The sequence below is a fragment of the Colias croceus genome, chromosome Z (genome assembly GCF_905220415.1).
Source record: "Colias croceus chromosome Z, ilColCroc2.1".
Lineage (NCBI taxonomy): Eukaryota > Metazoa > Arthropoda > Insecta > Lepidoptera > Pieridae > Colias > Colias croceus.
The window spans coordinates 11,106,843-11,125,115 of NC_059568.1; the positions used below are offsets into that span (position 1 = coordinate 11,106,843).

At 31.3% G+C, this 18,273-nt stretch overlaps 1 protein-coding gene across 1 annotated transcript in view; it reads left to right on the forward strand.

Moving 5' to 3' along the window:
• The window catches only part of LOC123705536 (probable cationic amino acid transporter), a 109,750-nt gene extending 92,134 nt beyond the window's left edge, over positions 1-17,616 (forward strand). Inside the window, exons 9-19 of the mRNA XM_045654364.1 lie at positions 1,569-1,752; positions 6,136-6,260; positions 7,629-7,783; positions 11,011-11,075; positions 11,363-11,463; positions 11,964-12,104; positions 15,057-15,228; positions 15,525-15,652; positions 16,166-16,361; positions 16,869-16,973; positions 17,449-17,616. Coding sequence (XP_045510320.1) covers positions 1,569-1,752; positions 6,136-6,260; positions 7,629-7,783; positions 11,011-11,075; positions 11,363-11,463; positions 11,964-12,104; positions 15,057-15,228; positions 15,525-15,652; positions 16,166-16,361; positions 16,869-16,973; positions 17,449-17,542 — 1,466 coding nt within the window. The 3' untranslated portion in view covers positions 17,543-17,616. The remainder of the gene's footprint in view (positions 1-1,568; positions 1,753-6,135; positions 6,261-7,628; positions 7,784-11,010; positions 11,076-11,362; positions 11,464-11,963; positions 12,105-15,056; positions 15,229-15,524; positions 15,653-16,165; positions 16,362-16,868; positions 16,974-17,448) is intronic.
• Positions 17,617-18,273: the final 657 nt, after the last annotated feature.

Sequence of the window (18,273 nt, forward strand, 5' to 3'; positions counted from 1 at the left end):
TCTTTGTAAAATTAACTTTCTTTTTACAATTTACCTCTTTTATGTTCAGAATTAACGAGGTCTTATCACACTTTATTCTAAATATTAAGAATTCTTATCACGCCTGTTCGTTAATTATTGGGATTTATCGGAGAGCTTATTGGAAAATACAAGCTTAAAGAAAATATAATTGATAAAGTACAAATTGGTTTAAAAGGAAAAGTATACATATATACTACCGCTTTCTACTCGTAGGAAAGTTATGAAAAATGTTTAAAGAAACTTATTTCTTAGTTTTATTAGGTTTTTTAATTAAATGTATAAAAGCAAAGCTCGATCGAAATAGAAGGTTATAAAGCTCTTGCATTATGATCACAAAGTATCGAGTATAACAGTGGCATCAAAACGGAATACTTTCTTAAAAATAAAAATTATACAGGGTTACTTGAAAAACACCAGCAACCTCGTAGGACAAGATAGCTAACATCATAAGTAACAAAATTTGTTCTACGACTTTTGGCATAACGCAATAAATTATTTTTAAATGATTTTTTAAACTTTTATTGTACTCTCCTAACATTTGTAAGTCTATGTTCTATTCATTATCGGATGGTCGACGCGACACCCCCTTCCCCCTCTCGTTCGCTTCTTGTTTACGTAATTTTTGGGAGGCGTAGAGTTTATAATATTCAAACGGAAAATTAAATGAATATTTATTTTTGTATGAAAATAAAATCTAACAAATTATCAAAAGTCGTAGAACAAATGTTGTTGCTTATGATGTTAGCTATCTTGTCCTGCGAGGTTGCCGGTGTTTTACAAGTAACCCTGTATACTTTCATATATCCAATTTACACTGAATAACATTCGTAGCGATCGCTATCATCAAAGTACTCTCACGTGTTCACATCCAATATTTTCTCTAAACATTTGTCTTATACAGACATATTGATTAAATAAATACAAAATGAAGAAATGATTTTCCTGCACTTATAAAATTTTCCTTTCCCCTACCGCAGTAGATAAAACCTATTCGATAGACATTTATTTATAATAGAATTGAATGCAACTCTTTCTAGTGCTTTCTTTTCTTTCTTGAAGCAAGTGTTACTTCAATTAATTATTTTAACTTAGAAAATTAATCATTTGCTATTAGAATCATAGAAAATTAAGATATAGAAATAATTTAATTAGTATTCTGAAAGAGTAAGTTTTTATTGATATATGCTATACATATAAAAAAGTAAAATATTACACAGGTATGCACACGGTTAGCATGAAGCCGGTGGTTGAAAGTCAGGTGAAACTAGAATAGTTTCACTGCAACAAATTTTGATTAAAACCTAGTTTAGTGTCGACGTACAAATATGTAATATTGAATTCAAAAAAGCCTTTGAGTGCCCGTTTTGGTGTACGCTAATAAAAAGTTCAGTAATAATATAGTTCCGAAACAAATCCTAGCTTAAAGGAATTTTTGCTTTACAACTTATGTGACATGTAGAAGTTCGGTTGACTTCTATTGACTCGTTTGATGAGAAATTTCACGTTGAATTTCAAGCATTTGTAATAAGGGATTTCATTTTACGCAGTGCCGTACGATCAAGTGTCTACGGAGTCGGCTCTTGTGGATATGTTTGGATACGTGGGAGCTCCTATTTGCAAGTACATCGTTGCTTTGGGGGCGCTCGCCGGCCTGACTGTTTCCATGTTTGGTTCGATGTTCCCGCTGCCCCGAGTGGTGTACGCTATGGCCCAAGACGGACTGATCTTTAAGTAAGTGTGTAGGTACAATATACTTTATTCCCATGACTGCTAGAAATGGCATTTAACTGTATTTAGGTAGAAACAGCAGCTGTTGAAGATGAAGAAATTCCAAGTTGTAGTTAATTGATGATATTGTAATATGCTGTTTATAGAAACATTTAACAGAAAAACTAGCACCTTTGTTCAACATCACCTCATTAAAATAAATAATTGGAAGTTTAAATAGAAATAATATTGAAACGAGATCGTTTATATCGAGAGGCGGAAAGGACGGGTCGCCTATTTTCGAAATATAATAGCATTAAGATTCAACACTATCGTAGACGAATAATTAAAAGACAATGTTGTATTTGGAGCTACAATGGTGCTAAAGTACGTACTTATTGTCTTTTGAGCAGTTAACGGAAACTTTATTTCACTATTGAATAATATTACGAGATTCTGAAATACTCATTGATAAAAGTAAGTACTTACTACTTTAACCTTTAACTTCAATAATTATCTAAAATTGTTTGTAAAAAACTTTAAAAACTTAAGAATTAAATCGTCGATCCGCCGATAACGAATACGAATTTTCCGTTTTCTTGTTTTAAAGGTTAGAGCTAAGCTATTATTGAATTAAGGATTAGTACCTATTGAGAAAGAGTTCGTTGCCCTGTGCAGACACGTAAACACATTTGGTCTTCAAAACCTCGATAGCTTACTCTACTATTTGCTCATTAAAAATTTGAATTGCATTTATACCAAGAGCGTTCACAAACATTATTAGTACTTACTCTTATTACAATTAATATTCGACAATCCACAATTTCGTAGTTGAATAACAAATATGAAGTGAAATTAAAAAAGTTTTCGAATGGGATTGTGACAGTAGTTTTAAACAGTTATGGTTTATATAACATAAGAAACGATTTCTTTTTCGTACAAGAAATAACAAATGAGAAAATGAATTCTATTTTTAAATAAGGTTACCGACCTCGTCCCGTAGACCTCATTGTTTCATATTTAAACGCCCTTTATAACTTTGAAATTGTGGCTTCCACTAATTAAAGCGTATTTTCTAATTGTATGTAGCACCGTGTAAAATTATTTTTACATCGACATTTGCGCAAATGCTGTGCGGTATACCTACTAGATACGTAGCGTAGCACTTCAAACTTGTAACTTTGGCAATTGTTTCAATTAATAAAATGTGGAGAATTATGAAACTATTACAACATTGAAACAATACATTTTCAAATATGGTATTCCAAAATAATAATTTGGCGTTCACTTCAAGTATTAAGTTAGGTAGTTACTATTTGTGTATTTATATTAAGAGTATTAAATCAATATTTGCATTTTGCACATAATGATTTAATTAACACTAATTAATATAAATACGGATTAATTAATTTAATATGAAACTACAAGCCTCCATCATCCATGTGAGATATCGCGTGAATTTAAAATTTAATATCCTTTTCATTAAACATCAAAATCACAAAATCTACCAAACAAATTTTCTTATTTGTTTATATTTTACCTGTGATACGTGTCCGAACCTAATGGTGTGTGAAACCGGTGAGCAAATATTATTTGTTAGTTATTTGCGCGGTTTCACGTTGATGGAAATCACTGAAAATTAAATTTTAAACATACTGAGCTAATTTCACTGCAAACTTAGGGCATATAGACACACAAGGATAAAATTTATTAGATTCCCACAAAGTCATTATCCTTTATTAATAATCAAAAAATTAACAAAAGCATGCGATGCATACATGTCATGTATGTTTTTACATTTAATTAGCATTTCACAAATATGATTTCATTTAACCCTCTGGATGTATCACTAATTTACAAACGAATGATATTAAATAACAGAATATAATGGAATATAATCAATTAAATTACTAATAGGTAATTGAAACGTACATTCTGGTACCAAATTCCAATTTGACATAATTACAGTTGGTGTTCTCTTTATCAAAAATGTACATAATAAAAACGTTATTGACATTTGCCAATACTTAAAAACTCACGAAAACCTATTCGTATATGTCGATGTGTTTACATAAGAACTTGTTCACAGTGAATAGCGTCTTATTTAAAAACTAGATTTCTTAGCATTTATTTTTTTAATAAAGACGAATAACCATCTAATTGGGCTAAAACATTTTTGAACAAACGTCTATGTGGTAAATTAAACAAGAAATCGATCGAGAGATCGGTTCAAAAGCATTATAACTTATAAAAAAGTTTAACACTCCAATGAAAAATGTATCAAAGTAAAAATTTTCACTTAGTGAACTTCGGGTAGCTGTATTCTTTCCCCTTTTCTGATTTCTTTCTATATAATAACATTTTGAAACAAAAAAATCAAACTCAAAAGTAAAACAATACTAATATATTTTTTATAAACAGAATCCAGTTTTTATCGAATCACATTAGTAATAATAAGTAATTACTTGTATAGGTAATAGTTTTTTTTAATAGAGCTACTCGCACCGTTTCCGGAGGAGACAATTATTCTAAATTAAAAAAATACTATGATCAGTTCTTGACTTATTAGTGGTGTAACTAAAATGACTTTCTTGGTACTATTGTTTATTTTATACTTACTATTGGTACAAATCTTACTAAATTTTTATTTTTTACAATCAGTTTAAAAATTAAACTTTGTATATTAGCGAGTGCGTCAATTTGTAGCACAGATACCTACTAAACTTTTTATTTTACCCACACGAGTCCACAATTACCCAGTAATTCTTATGGCATCCGGGCTATACATATAGACATCACTTACAGACGCTGTATGAGTAAAATAATTATTTCATTTTTAAAATAAATTCTTTGGAATCGTAACTTTTATTAGAAGTACTGCTATAAAAACACAAACAAAAATATTTATACAAACGAAAGATAACATAACATTTTCCTCTTGAAAACTCTATATTAAAAGCTATACTTGACATTTTCTACGTGAACGTAGCTTCGGAATAAATTTTCCAGAATGTTACTATGTAATTTTATAAGGGTGTATCGACTAGGCTAGAACAGTTGTAGCTCACTGGGCAAACGGTGAAGTCATCTTGTAGTTGTAAGTATTATTTGTCGTTAACATTTTACAAATATTTAGACAGAGAGATTAGAAGTGGATCTCATAGACAATCAGTCTATCAGATTTGATGAATTGATGAAATGAAACAAAATTTTAAAACACTCTCCTTATATTTTAGTTCAATTCGTTAGTTCACTTCAAATTTAGCTTTTAATCATAGATCATGTAAAAACTAAAAATCAATAATGCATTATCTTAGTACTTATTCTACAAAAATGTCGTTAAGCGACCGCTGACGTCATACAGTTGCATCTATCTAGAACGCATTACCTATAGATGGGAATCTGTTTGCACTTTGCGTACTTACAAATATGTTTTATTGATTGTGTGATATTTAAGCTAATCATCATTATACCTAATGAAGACATTCGAATTATTCATTCAGATGGTTACTACTATAAAGGTACTCCATACATTATACTATTTAGTCTCATTTCCCTTATTTATATTTTTTAAATAAATATTTTTTATACAATTAATAGTATACGAATAAATTACAAAATAATATTATATTCATAAGTCTTAATTATTTAAGTAAAATAATAAAACGTTATAAATATATTTTCGTTGCCTAAATTATGGAAGGTCTTCCAACGTGAAAACATAATTGGATATTTATAAGAAAAAACGGCAACGTCATTATACTAACGATAGCCATTTTGTATTTTGAATTCTTTAAATTTGTTCTCGAAAGTGGAAGTCGAGCGTAGGTACTTTATCACGATTTGTTTGCACGGAAAGATACCCAACGTTTAGAAGAAAAATAAGAGTAGAATTGTAATTTGGAAAGTTAGACGTACTTAAGTAGACATTAAACCAACTACATATTATGGTACAGAAAAGAAAGGAGTACCTACATTGGTAGATTATAATAAAAAATCAATATTTACAAAAGAATACAGATTTATAATAAGCAAATGGTAAGTTTAAGATAAAACTTTAGAAACATAAAAACATCGTTAGTCTAAAGAATATAATTTTTTTTATCTAGCCTCTTTTATACAGAAATAATAGGTAAATTAATGAGCTTCTTGTTAAACGAAAAATGTATATTCTGTAGGAAAATTAAAAAAAAAATTCCACTTTTCGAAATAAGATAACATTTTGTAAAAGTGTTTGTCGTCAATACAAGTTTATTAATAGTTAGTAGTTACATACATAATTAACATTTTAAACAACAATATTTGTTTTCCTGGTTGATTTCATTTCTGTATTTACGAGTAAAATTATTTTAATAATATATAAAATGTATTTAATAATATATTTTAGATTATTTTTCTATTTATCAGGCAATTGGCGGTTATTTCGGAAACATCTGGTACTCCCGCGTTCGCTACGGTGTGCGGAGGCAGCGTTGCCTCTGTGGTGGCCCTCATGATTCAACTGGAGGTCCTTGTTGAGATGATGAGCATTGGTAAGTAATTTAAGTTTATTTACTAATGATTTATTTTTAAAAAAATATTATTAAAGTACATATATACATTTTTATATGCAACCATCAAACAAGTTTTATAACAAAGTTAAATATGAATTTATTTATTAATTGATTATACTTAATTGAACAGTATTTTGTATATACAATCTCAGTATCTGTGTTTGAGTCTCTCTCAAATCAGTATTTTGTAGACCAAATTTATTTACCAAACGGCTGATAATTAAAAATACTTGAATATTTTATTTTAATTAACGAAATCTCGTATGATCGCGAATATGCGATTTAACATAAAATGATTTTGTATTAAATGCAAACCATTTACATATCAATAAAATATTACTGAATAGTTTTAATATAAATATTAATTTATGTATGAATTCCTTTCAAAATTAATGTTTTATAATACAATTAATATTGCGCTTTGATGTAATTATCAACCCATGTCCACCTTTACATATGTATTCAAACGATACTATATTACAATAAAATTTATATTCATTAATCTACAGGTTTGGAACAAATCCTTTCTTTGTTTTTTACTCGTTCTTTAATCGTATGAAAAGTAAGACATTCAAAACAAATTTTTTAAATTAATTATTAAATAACGGTGATTAAAAATTGCCATTTTAAGCTACTTTTTAAATAGAATAATTTCAAAAAACAATTAATAAAATATTATTTTTTTAATTGAATCGAATTTACAATTAATTAAATCGAGATGGATAAAATTTAGAGGAAACTCGAGTATGCGTTAAAAGCTCACAGCCAATTTGTTAATAAAAACATCGATTAGTGAAACTACAGGAAATGTATACGAAATCTCACGTACCTCATTATATGAGGATTATTTTAATGAGTACACTTCAACATAAAATATCTTCTCTATTTAGTATTAACATGGAAATCATAACCAAAGCAATAAATTAGCGAACAATTTAATTTAAAGTCCAAACCATTTCCGATGCCTTTAACAGTTACCAAATAATATCAAATTTACCAGCAATTGAAACTTAAAAGCTATTAGTGAACTATTATACGTCGATACAGGAATACTAACTACGATACAAGCGTGTAATTAAATGGAATTGTTATTGTTTTAAAATGTATTTTTTACTGATTGGTACTTATATTCATCAATAAGTACCAATCAGTACCAATCAATCATGATATTAGCTATCTTGTCCTGCGAGGTTGCTGGTGTTTTACAAGTAACCCTGTATAGTACAGAAAAATCAACATGAAGCTTCTGAGCTTTTAACATTAAAATGATGAAAGACATTTTAATCTGTAATGCACATCTTTCATTTGTATTCATAAATAAGTTTCTTAATATAAGTATTTTCCCAGGTACTCTTTTGGCGTACACTCTGGTGTCGACCTGCGTCCTGATCCTGCGTTACCAACCGCACTCAACCAACCTCATCGAACTTCTGCCGCAAAGTCTACGAACTCCCGTCGACCCTGAGGGAACTGCGTCCGGACAACAAGAAACAACCTTCGTTGTAAGTAAACCTAAATCTTTAATATTATAAAGCTGAAGAGTTTTTATGTTTGTTTGTTTGTTTGTTTGAACGCGTTAATCTCAGGAATTACTGGTCCGATTTGACACATTCTTTCGGTATTAGATAGCACATTTATCGAAGAAGGCTATATTAAATCATCACGCTAAGACCGACAGAAGTGGAACACTGCGTGTAAAGCCGCAGGGCACAGCTAGTTATAATTAACCACTAAAAATAAGATTTTATTCATCTTCTCACTACGAAACAAAAAACATTCCACTTAAAAGTTCAACCTTGAATTAAATAGTTTACTTCACTAGTTTCGTACTAACTCATTCAAACTTCAACTGCATCGCGAGATTATTAGCTTCAGCTTCAATAAGTGAATGCGAAGTTTTTAAAGGCATTAAAATTTATCACTAGCTCAACAAAATACAGAATTACAGATAAAAACTTGTTGGTGTATAGTTTTACTTTAACATTTACGTTATATTTAAATTGAGATGAAGTTTACACGAGACGGATCGCAATTAAGCGATACCGCGTAAGCTTTTTTAAGCCGCGCTCTGGATAGTTCGGTATTAGTTAGAGCCCATGCACTGAGTGAGTTTACAAGAATACTGTATTAGTCTAGCGCGGTCGAAGAACGTTACTGACTACTGAGTACTCAATGTCTTTCCAACGTGCTCAGATCGTCCAATTTGTTTCAATTTAACTTGGCAATAAGTCGAGAGAAAGTCGATCGTGCTTATCGATAATAGCCACATTAGAACGATCAGTGAAACCTTAAAGTTATACGGGCCCGTTAGTTTTATTAAACCGCTATGTATAATGGCTCTATAGCCTTAAATTTTATACGTCAACGGCTAAAATTAACAAGGTTTCATATAAAATATGATTTTAAACTGCCTTCTATCGTCTTTGAAGAATATATCACCTGATATTGAAAGAAAACTGGAAAAAGTTACCAAAGATTCATAACATCTCGTTTGATAGATATGCCCAAGAATAGTTTCAAAGATGCGTTATAAGAATGATATTATGGTACATGCAAGCAATCGTTATTGTAGAACAGCTTCAGAATAAGTAATAGATCATATTTTATACTTTATCCAACTTGTATTTTGTTTGCGTACAAAGTTTGTAGCTCCGTTTATATATATTATATTTGGTGGGTTTATTTCGTCTCTAGAAGATAAATTAACAAAGATGAATGATGAATTTACGAACCAGCGCTAAAGAGCTTCGTGAAAAAATTATTCAACATAATTTATAATTTTAATAACACAAGTACCTATATATTATAAAGTATAATAATAAAGACGATGCATGACGCATCATGTTTATTCCATCTTATTTTTTAAATTATTTTCCTGATCCATAATTAAGAAACTAGGTAAGCCGTCTTAATGCAGTTTTCTTTATTTTGTGGCGGAGAAAATCTTTTCGCTTCCATCGGGATAATACAATTAATGTTAACAAGCATTAGCTATGGAAGATTTATAGCTTAGACCACTATTTTTTATCTTACGTACTACCTATAAGATAAAACACGTGCAACTGAATTTGCCTCAATATATTTTACAATTTATTTACGATCAATAAATAGGTCTCTAATTAAATAATAGGACAATAAAAATACAGTTATTAATTTATTAGTTCACGATTAGCTGATAACAATTCGACGTTAGACGTGCATCTATGTTCAAATTAACATAATACGAATATCGTCTGTTATATTCATATCAGACATATAATCAATTCATACGTAAAGCTACATACTACCTGTTATATTGTGTCTGTTAATTTGCATACGATTTTCGCCTAATCTTAAAAACCAATTGTTTTCCATTCCAATCACCGAATGTATTCATAAATCACGAACTCGAAATGAATGGAGTGTGAACAAAAGCGAAGTAGAATAGACAGTCCGACCAACATTTGCAAATCGGTCTTTGTGAATAATTTCATAGCGAAACAAACGCCAAATGCAGTGACTATAGCGAGGGGTACCTCCGTTCTGGACTTAGTTATAAATTGTCTCAAACATAATCCTGATGTAGGTATTTTATCATCCTACTAGTACTAATATTAAAAACGTGAAGGGTGTAAAAATGTATGGATTTGCTTATTTCTCTTTCACAACTGATAGTCGTATATTAATTTGGTACAGTTCCTATAGTCTGGATAAGAACATAGCAAGTGACGCCGCTGGTCCAAAATAGTCTTGAAAGAGCTTAACACTCAGTGTTATTTCTTAAAGGCTTTCGCCCCTCATTGCGAATGAAATGCAAAATTTGACAAACAGACATTTAAAACATTACAAGTTACTTAAGCTCCTGTTATGCTATGAAAAGAAAATGTTATTATTTTAAAAGGATACTGATAAACAGTACCTATCTCCAGTAAACTAAAAGTAATCAGTTATATTTTTTTTCTATTTACAACGCTAGAAATTCGTGCTTTAAAACCATCAGGCTATATAGACTAGACTTTGAATTCAAATAGATAATACATACTCATTATTACTACAAATACGATAAGCTCAACACAAATTATATTTTCAGTTGAATAACGATAAAGCTATAAGTTTCAATAATAACATTTCAATTGTAGTTATTTAACTAAACTATGATTAATGGTTTTCAGATAGTATTGAATTAGTGGATTTTATTGCTCATCGTATTTTATATTAAGTACAAGTATCGGTGAACCCTATACTTGTACTTTATATAAAAAATGCATTGTGCATTTAAAGCACGACGTTTTTATTAATAGCAGTTTATAACAAGTCAATAACTGCGTTAAAAACAACCGACTTCAAACTTGCACTTGCAACATTTACAAATACAGACAAAAATGCTCATAAAATAAAAACTACAGGGCCTATCCGAATAAAATTTTTATGGGACCAATTCGACACCATCCGGCATCGAACAAAAAAAGAATCACGTAAATCGGTTCAGAAACCTCGGAGTAATCGGTGTACATACATAAAAAAAAAAAACAAAAAAATATACCGGCCGAATTAATAACCTCCTCCTTTTTTTGAAGTCGGTTAAAATGTATTTATGTGTAGGTTTGTGACTTTCTATTATATTTGTTTTTTTTTAAGTATATAAATGAAACCTACACAAATAATGTGGGTATCTTTTAATGATGTCAATATCGCTGTGAAACGAAACCAAAAATATTCAGTAGGTATATTATATGAAATTTATTTACAGGCGACCAACCAGACCCACATCATGCCACCGGCCCAACGCGTCATGGTCCGCCGCGTAACGCGCAGGTAAAAAAAGAGCGTAAGCGCCGAGCACACATGTCAGAAGTGAAACTTCTTTGACAAGATTCAAAGATAGCAAAATCGTCGCCTTACTCCATGATGTGACGGTATTGCCATGACAGGATCTTGATTTTACTCTCAACGCGCCTAAAGAAGTTTCACTTCAAAATATTTTTGCACCGCGAAATCATTAAGTATGTAGTTTGCACCGCGAAAGGCCGGCCGACACCTAATACTGTATATTAATTGTACTCATTTCCTTTTTTCCCCTAAGCGATTCAGTATGTTCACAGCTCACCGGACTCGGATGACACTCTGCCCGGAGACGAGAGCGAGGAATACGGCCGCGATGACACTTTTCTTGTAAATTCCAACTCGGAAAACAAGTTCTATGGTAAGCTTACGCGATAAGTGGAGACGCTCTTAAACTTTTTGAGATTCACTGACACGCGTTTTTTATGATATCTCTATGTTATATTGTTTCAGTTTTATGCTATTGCGCTAAATGTTTAACAAATATTTGAAACCTGTAGAAATATAATTTTTATTTTACTTATTATGACAATCTGTAAATATTTTTATACTACGTTTTCTCGGAAAGTAGTTGTTATTTAATCATGTTTACGAAACACAGCCGGAGCGAAATAAACGTTCACTAAGCTGATTAAATATTGTTTCCATATTTCAGACAGAATAAAATAGCATCTAGGTACAACTAAGTATTATGTGAATTTTATTATAACACTATTAATGATAGAGTTGTTTTCAATTTTCTTATTGAGAAATAGGTAGGTTAGGTACCTACTATTTCACCTAATTCTAATTGCTATGCAACTAAGACAATTGTTATTATATTTTCTTTTATTTGCGATCATAAATGCCAATTCCTACAAGGAGCTGTGCCCGGTGGTTGTGGAGGAGTCTCCCGATGCCAGCGTTTCTTCGACGCGGTGTACCGTCAACTCTTCGCGATGTCTTACCTCTGCCCTGGCCTTCTGCCCTGGGTGGACTGCGGACCAGCTACTGAACAAAGTGGTACGTCTTTTTCCATTTATAAAATTCTTTTTCAGAGACTTTGTATATTAATATTATTTCACTACTATTGGTGCACCTTTTAAGTGGTATATCTTTTTATCTATTCATTTAAAAAAATTGTATCACTGCTGTAAGGTACTTTATAATAAATAAATAAGTTTCTCCATGACACGGGTACCTTAGAAGGAAATTACTGGTCCTTGGGAAGGCTTACGTGGGGACACAAGTCCAACACGCAGAGACTTTTATATACCTACGCTCAAGTGTATACATTTTTGGGTTGGTGAAAAATATTGTTTAGTAAGTTTTAAATGCGATTTAGTCTTCATTATTTGAAATTAATCGTTTGAAATTCGGTAAAAAGTCTTTACTTTCTGAATATTGTTAAAATTTAGTAAAATACATAGGTAAGTACTGCCAATTAAAAATTTGTCCATTTTATTCCAGGAATTCTTTAATTCATACGTTTTTGTTCTATTTTTAAGTTTTGAGAAGTCGATCCCAGTTTATTAATAAAGTAAAAACACGTGGGTAATTATTATCCTGCGCCAATTTTAACGTGACAAAGTAACAGCCATTTATCCGTTATAATTGATTCGTGGTATACAATAATTATTTAATACAATATTATGTTTCAAGTGTCTCGTTTTACAAAATGACTACACTATATGCCTACGCATTATTATATATTTTTTTATTTAGATATATATTATTATTAATGGTAGAGCAAAACTGTCGTCTTTACCTCATCACTCATACATTATTATGATGGAGGTCTGGACAATGATCACATCTTCGCGTGTTCTCCGATACATGTGTGTTTACTACCGACTACTAAAATAGGTATATTTTTTTTACTTTTTAGCCCAATCAGGATGTGGTAGGTTGAATACACGTACAGCAATACGTAAAAAATTATATGATAACTAGAGTTCAAAATGTAGTCTCTGAAGTCTAAACCAATTATTACTATCAATAGAGTTGAATACAATCGATATTGATTCACAAATATTAATTAAATAAAACAGATATCTGTTTCATTCAGAGTCCGATATGACGAATAATTTAATAATTTCAATTACGTAGTCTGAAATACAATATGTAAACGTACAATTCAGTGTGCCAATAACTATTATGCAGTTAATTAACACTTGTATAACTAAGTGGAGTTGAGATAATTGGAGCCGTAATAAGGCATTCATTAATACCTAATTAATTCATAAAGCGCACTTTCACTTTGTGTTTAGCTTTACGAACTTCATGATCTTGACCACTTAAGTTTAGTTAATTTTGCTTGAAGAATTTCTAATCGACCGTAGATATTAAAGGGGCTTAGAAGGTCGTGGCACATATCGAATAGATAATTTCGAGCGATTACGCTCGCTTGTTAAAAATTCAGTGCCGTTTTGTTTTAGTAGCAAAAGGGATAGGTAACAAGAATAAAAATAAAAGGAAGGATAGGTCACAGCAAGTTATTTAAATTTCACTACGCTAGGCTCAAACAACAAAAGTCAACATCCTGCCGATATTACATCCCACGATCTTCTATGCGAATATTAATATTCTGATAATGAGAAGAATAATTTTTATAAACAGGTGAACTTACAAATCTTATAGGTACCAATATTATTGAGCTAAGGAAATAATAGCTATTGAAGATCACAATAGATCTCGCTGGTTTATATTTTTAAAATAACTTCTACTCATCTCTGAAGAAACATCTTTCTGAACGATTGGTTCGTAATTGCTGTGTTATATGACGTTCCAAAGGCGCTGAAAAAATTAATGTTGCATAAATACATAATAAAATAATAAATAATTAAGTGTTTGGTAGCAGTTTATAACACAAATTAGTTAGTACCGAAGTAAAACGTGAGTAAGCCCACTATGTAACAGCCATTATTTATTTATAAAAAAATTTAATTAAAATACCAATAAACATCCCAATTAATAATAATCTCTACAAAAACACTTTAACCTTTTTTAAATTCAATATTGTAACTCGAAAATTGTGATAACGCTCCACGAATTTTATAAAAGAGTGTACATTATTGTGAATAAAAATGAGTAAATTCTAAGGTAAAGTAAATTCGTAATTCTTCTAAAACTTTGCCTAAGGAAACCTCGTCGTTGTATAGCAGTGCCTGCCCACTGCTATAATACAACGACGAGGTTTCCTTCAGGGTTACGTTGAATAAGTTTTTTCTGTTAAAACGGATGAAATAAAAAGCTGGGAGCGAGTATTTTTTTATTTCATTGTTGTTTTTTGAACACTGAAATTTCCAGAAAGAATTGCGGTCTATAATTTTCGTTTCAGTTTCTTAAATGTTGATTTTTATACCTGAGTAACTAACGTGCCGATATTAAAACAAGCGATCGCAGTGAAATTAAACATTGCGTTTAAACTTCTCATCGGTATGTTTGTGTAAAGTTATGTCTGCGCCAAGCTTTGTTATTCTTGCTTATCAGTTATCTCTATTCTTTTATGGACTATCTGCTCCGTCTCCGTTTACGCTGAGCAGGGAATCTACTTTCAAACTTATAGAATTTCACATAGGTACATTATGTATCTGCTCCGTTTACGCTGAGGCGGGAAACTACTTTCAAACTTATAAAATTTTACATAACTACATTATGTATACGTTATAAAGAAGGAATTTTTCTTTGTTTATTATTTACATAAGCGCACGCAAAAAATTATGCATAAAACGATTGACATTCAGCAAAACTGATAAAAATATATTTTTGTAGATCCAACTTTTCGTTGTCAGTCGAGTATCGCGTATTTATTTTCATTTTATTTGTACATCTAGGCATCAAATTTTTAATTTCCTAGTTTTTCAATTAGGTTCCCTAAATCGAAGCGGTTTCTATTTTCAATTCGTTACTTAGGAATCGATTTTCGAGAAAATTATCTTCTAGAAAATTTCCTTACTAAGGTTATCTTTCCAGGAATGTTCGTGATCAAGGCTGTTGGTGTGATGTATGGGCTCGTTCTGGTGTTCGACATCCTGGCTGCTTATGCTAGCCCTGGATCCTCCACCTTCACTGCTGTGGTCATGGTGCTGCTTGCTCTGGCGATTATTACCATCCTTCTGATCATCTCGCGTAAACCACAGAACCGGTAAGAGATAAAAACGTATTTTGTATTCTTAACAGTTTTAATCTATTTATGTAGAGCACTTACATTTATGTCTATTGTGTCGCGTTTATTACGACTTATGTTCATTTAATTCTATAATAATTTTATTCTATGTAAATAATACATACCTACATACAGTCATCTCTATTTTGATAACTAACAGATTCACGTTAACAAACAACTTTATAATTCAGAATTAACTACTTCGCATTAAAGTTTAAGTTTGTATTTAATTTATCTATATTTTACATATTATCAAATATGTTTTGTGGTTGTAGTCAAGCGCTGATCTACATGACCCCCGGAGTACCGTTCGTGCCGGCCATCGCTGTAATCGTCAACATCTATCTGATCCTCAACCTGTCCATTCTGACCCTCGTGCGATTCACTGTCTGGATGACTTTAGGTTTGAATGTTTCAATTCTATTTATGAACCTAGGTATGTTATAATAATAATTGATCGCTAACTTCTGTTCTAAATTTCTTGAACTCTGTAATTTTGTTTAATCTTCTGATGATATCAATTTATCTATCTTCTCTGTTTTTGTCTTTTTTGTGTTGCCAAATAAATATTAATCCTTCTTACTTTCTCTTTAAATCAATTTAAATACCACTTTCAAATAGATTGTATATAAGAATAATAGCATGCTGCGTTATCATTATGAAATACCATTCAGTAGCTTGTCTGTATGCTACACTTTTTAAGAACATTGCACATTGAACAGTGACATATAATTTTACTTTTTATGAAATTTTAGCATGATCGGCAATTGATCTATTGGCGGGATTTTTTTAAAGATGAGATTGAAAGAATGAGAATAAGATTACTAAGTATTGATCTTCAAAACACAATATAGAAAAGGTCACATAAAAGTCAACAAGCTACTTATTCATCAAACTAACACACCACCAATTCTAGGCCTGATCATGTACTTCAAATACGGCATCAAGAACTCGGTACTGGAGACGAACCCGCCCGTGGAAGCTGAACCAACCCCACCCCCACCAAACCCTCTCAACCGCACCATGCTGCTACCTGGACCTTCGCAATCCTACCCAGTTGGCGACCGCAACATCTTCCAAGGCGATGGAGCTGGACCTTTCGGAAATGACCAGTAAGTATAAGGCAACCTTTTTAAGCTATTGCATAGCTTCTATCGCGGGCCTAGAGCGCGGGGACTGAATCGAGAAATTCCGTAACGAAAAAACCTCACGCTCCCCACTCCGACGGGTGGAGGTGAGGCTTGAAGGCATAGCATGCAATAGCTTTACCGTGGCAGTCCCCGAGTGACACACGTTTTTTGTTTCCACTGGTATGAGCCAAGACACACAACACACACAACATGAAAAATGTTTTAGTAATTAAACTGGTTAAGCGCTGGTAGGCCCTGGTGGCAGACCATCTGATAAATTGACTGATTTTATTTATATGATCTGTAATAGCTATCCAAGCCATCAATATTTTAAGTACCAAATTCTGACTTTAACTCACTTGTACCTACTTTTAATAAGTTATGATAACTTCTTAGACATGCAGACTAGGCGCAAATTGCTCTGATGAATACGCTTTTTTTTGTCTTTTCAAGAACGTATAAATAACACTTACAAATTATTACTTCCAGATTCCCCGACCCTCTGCTCAGCTGGCATGTAACTGAACTGGAGCCCGTGCAGTCGACCAGCCGCAGCACTGCTGGCAATATTACTTTCAAGCAAGTGGAGTCACGGTACGATATAATGCATTCTTCATATCGATACCTATACTTTTATACTCCTGGAATTCCTTTTAAACTTATAATTTCTATAAGTTGTTAAGTTTAGTTAAGTTGCATTATTTTGTACATTAATGTGTACTATTTGATTAATTACAATATGGATAAATACAATAATGAAATAAAAGTAATTAACTAAATATATTGTTTGACAATTTTTTTCCTTGCTTTATTTTTAATACATCACATACGTACTCTTATAAAGTACAATAAAAAAATAAATAAATAAAAAGAGTTTAATTTCTCACATCAGTTACATAAAATAAGTTTACACATTTTCAGTACATATAAATAAGTGTGAGACTGGTGCCTAATCTAGATACTATACCGATAAGATATAATATTATGTTACTTTTATTCGGATAGTAATTAATTAAACCCTACCAAACTAATTCCCATTACTGTACTAATGTCTAAGTTCTATTTCCAGCTATGACGCTCAGACCAACAGTACCACCTCGCACACTTCAAGCCGCCCGCCCTGGGCATACCCGGATGTGCCCTATGATAGCTGGGATGATTAAATTGTTTCTATACCTATACAGTAGACAATTAAATTTGTTTTAAGTTGTATAGGTTATGTTTAATTCAAATTATGTTGTTTTTAAACTGTGTTATTTATTGATAGGTACTTATGTATTTTATATTCTATGTTTAAATGAGTTTTCGATCAGATGTTTCGGTATTTCGTGTTCAATTTGTATCTTATTTTAGAGATGGGTTGTCTATTCGTCTCTTTGTGTTTATGAATTATCTAAATCATTGTATTTTCTTGTTTGATTATTTTTATACATGTTACATGTAGAAGTTGAAGACTTTCGAACGGATTTAAAAAAAATATAACGAATAAATATCGCGTTTAAAATTCCTAAAAACGTTTTTAATTTCTATATATAGATCGATGTTTTAATTTTAAGTGTAGTATTGTGTTTGTTAATTTTTGGTCACTAGGTATATTTTCTTGTTTTCATAGAAATACCTGATATTTAAAAATTAAAAACTTTGTACGGACAGACTACGGCCAACGATCGCTGAAAAGTGGTCGAAAAGTCGATATAGTCGGTTTGAAGTCTTTAATTTCGATTTAACAGGTATTCCTATGAAAACAAAATATTTATTTCCATAAAGTTTTCATGGTACAGACAAGAATTCAATAAGCCGACATTATATCGGTGTATTGAATTTTACTCTTTACCTTTTTATAAATTTATTAATTTGAAAACTATCTACTGTATAGGATTAGTACGACTTATCT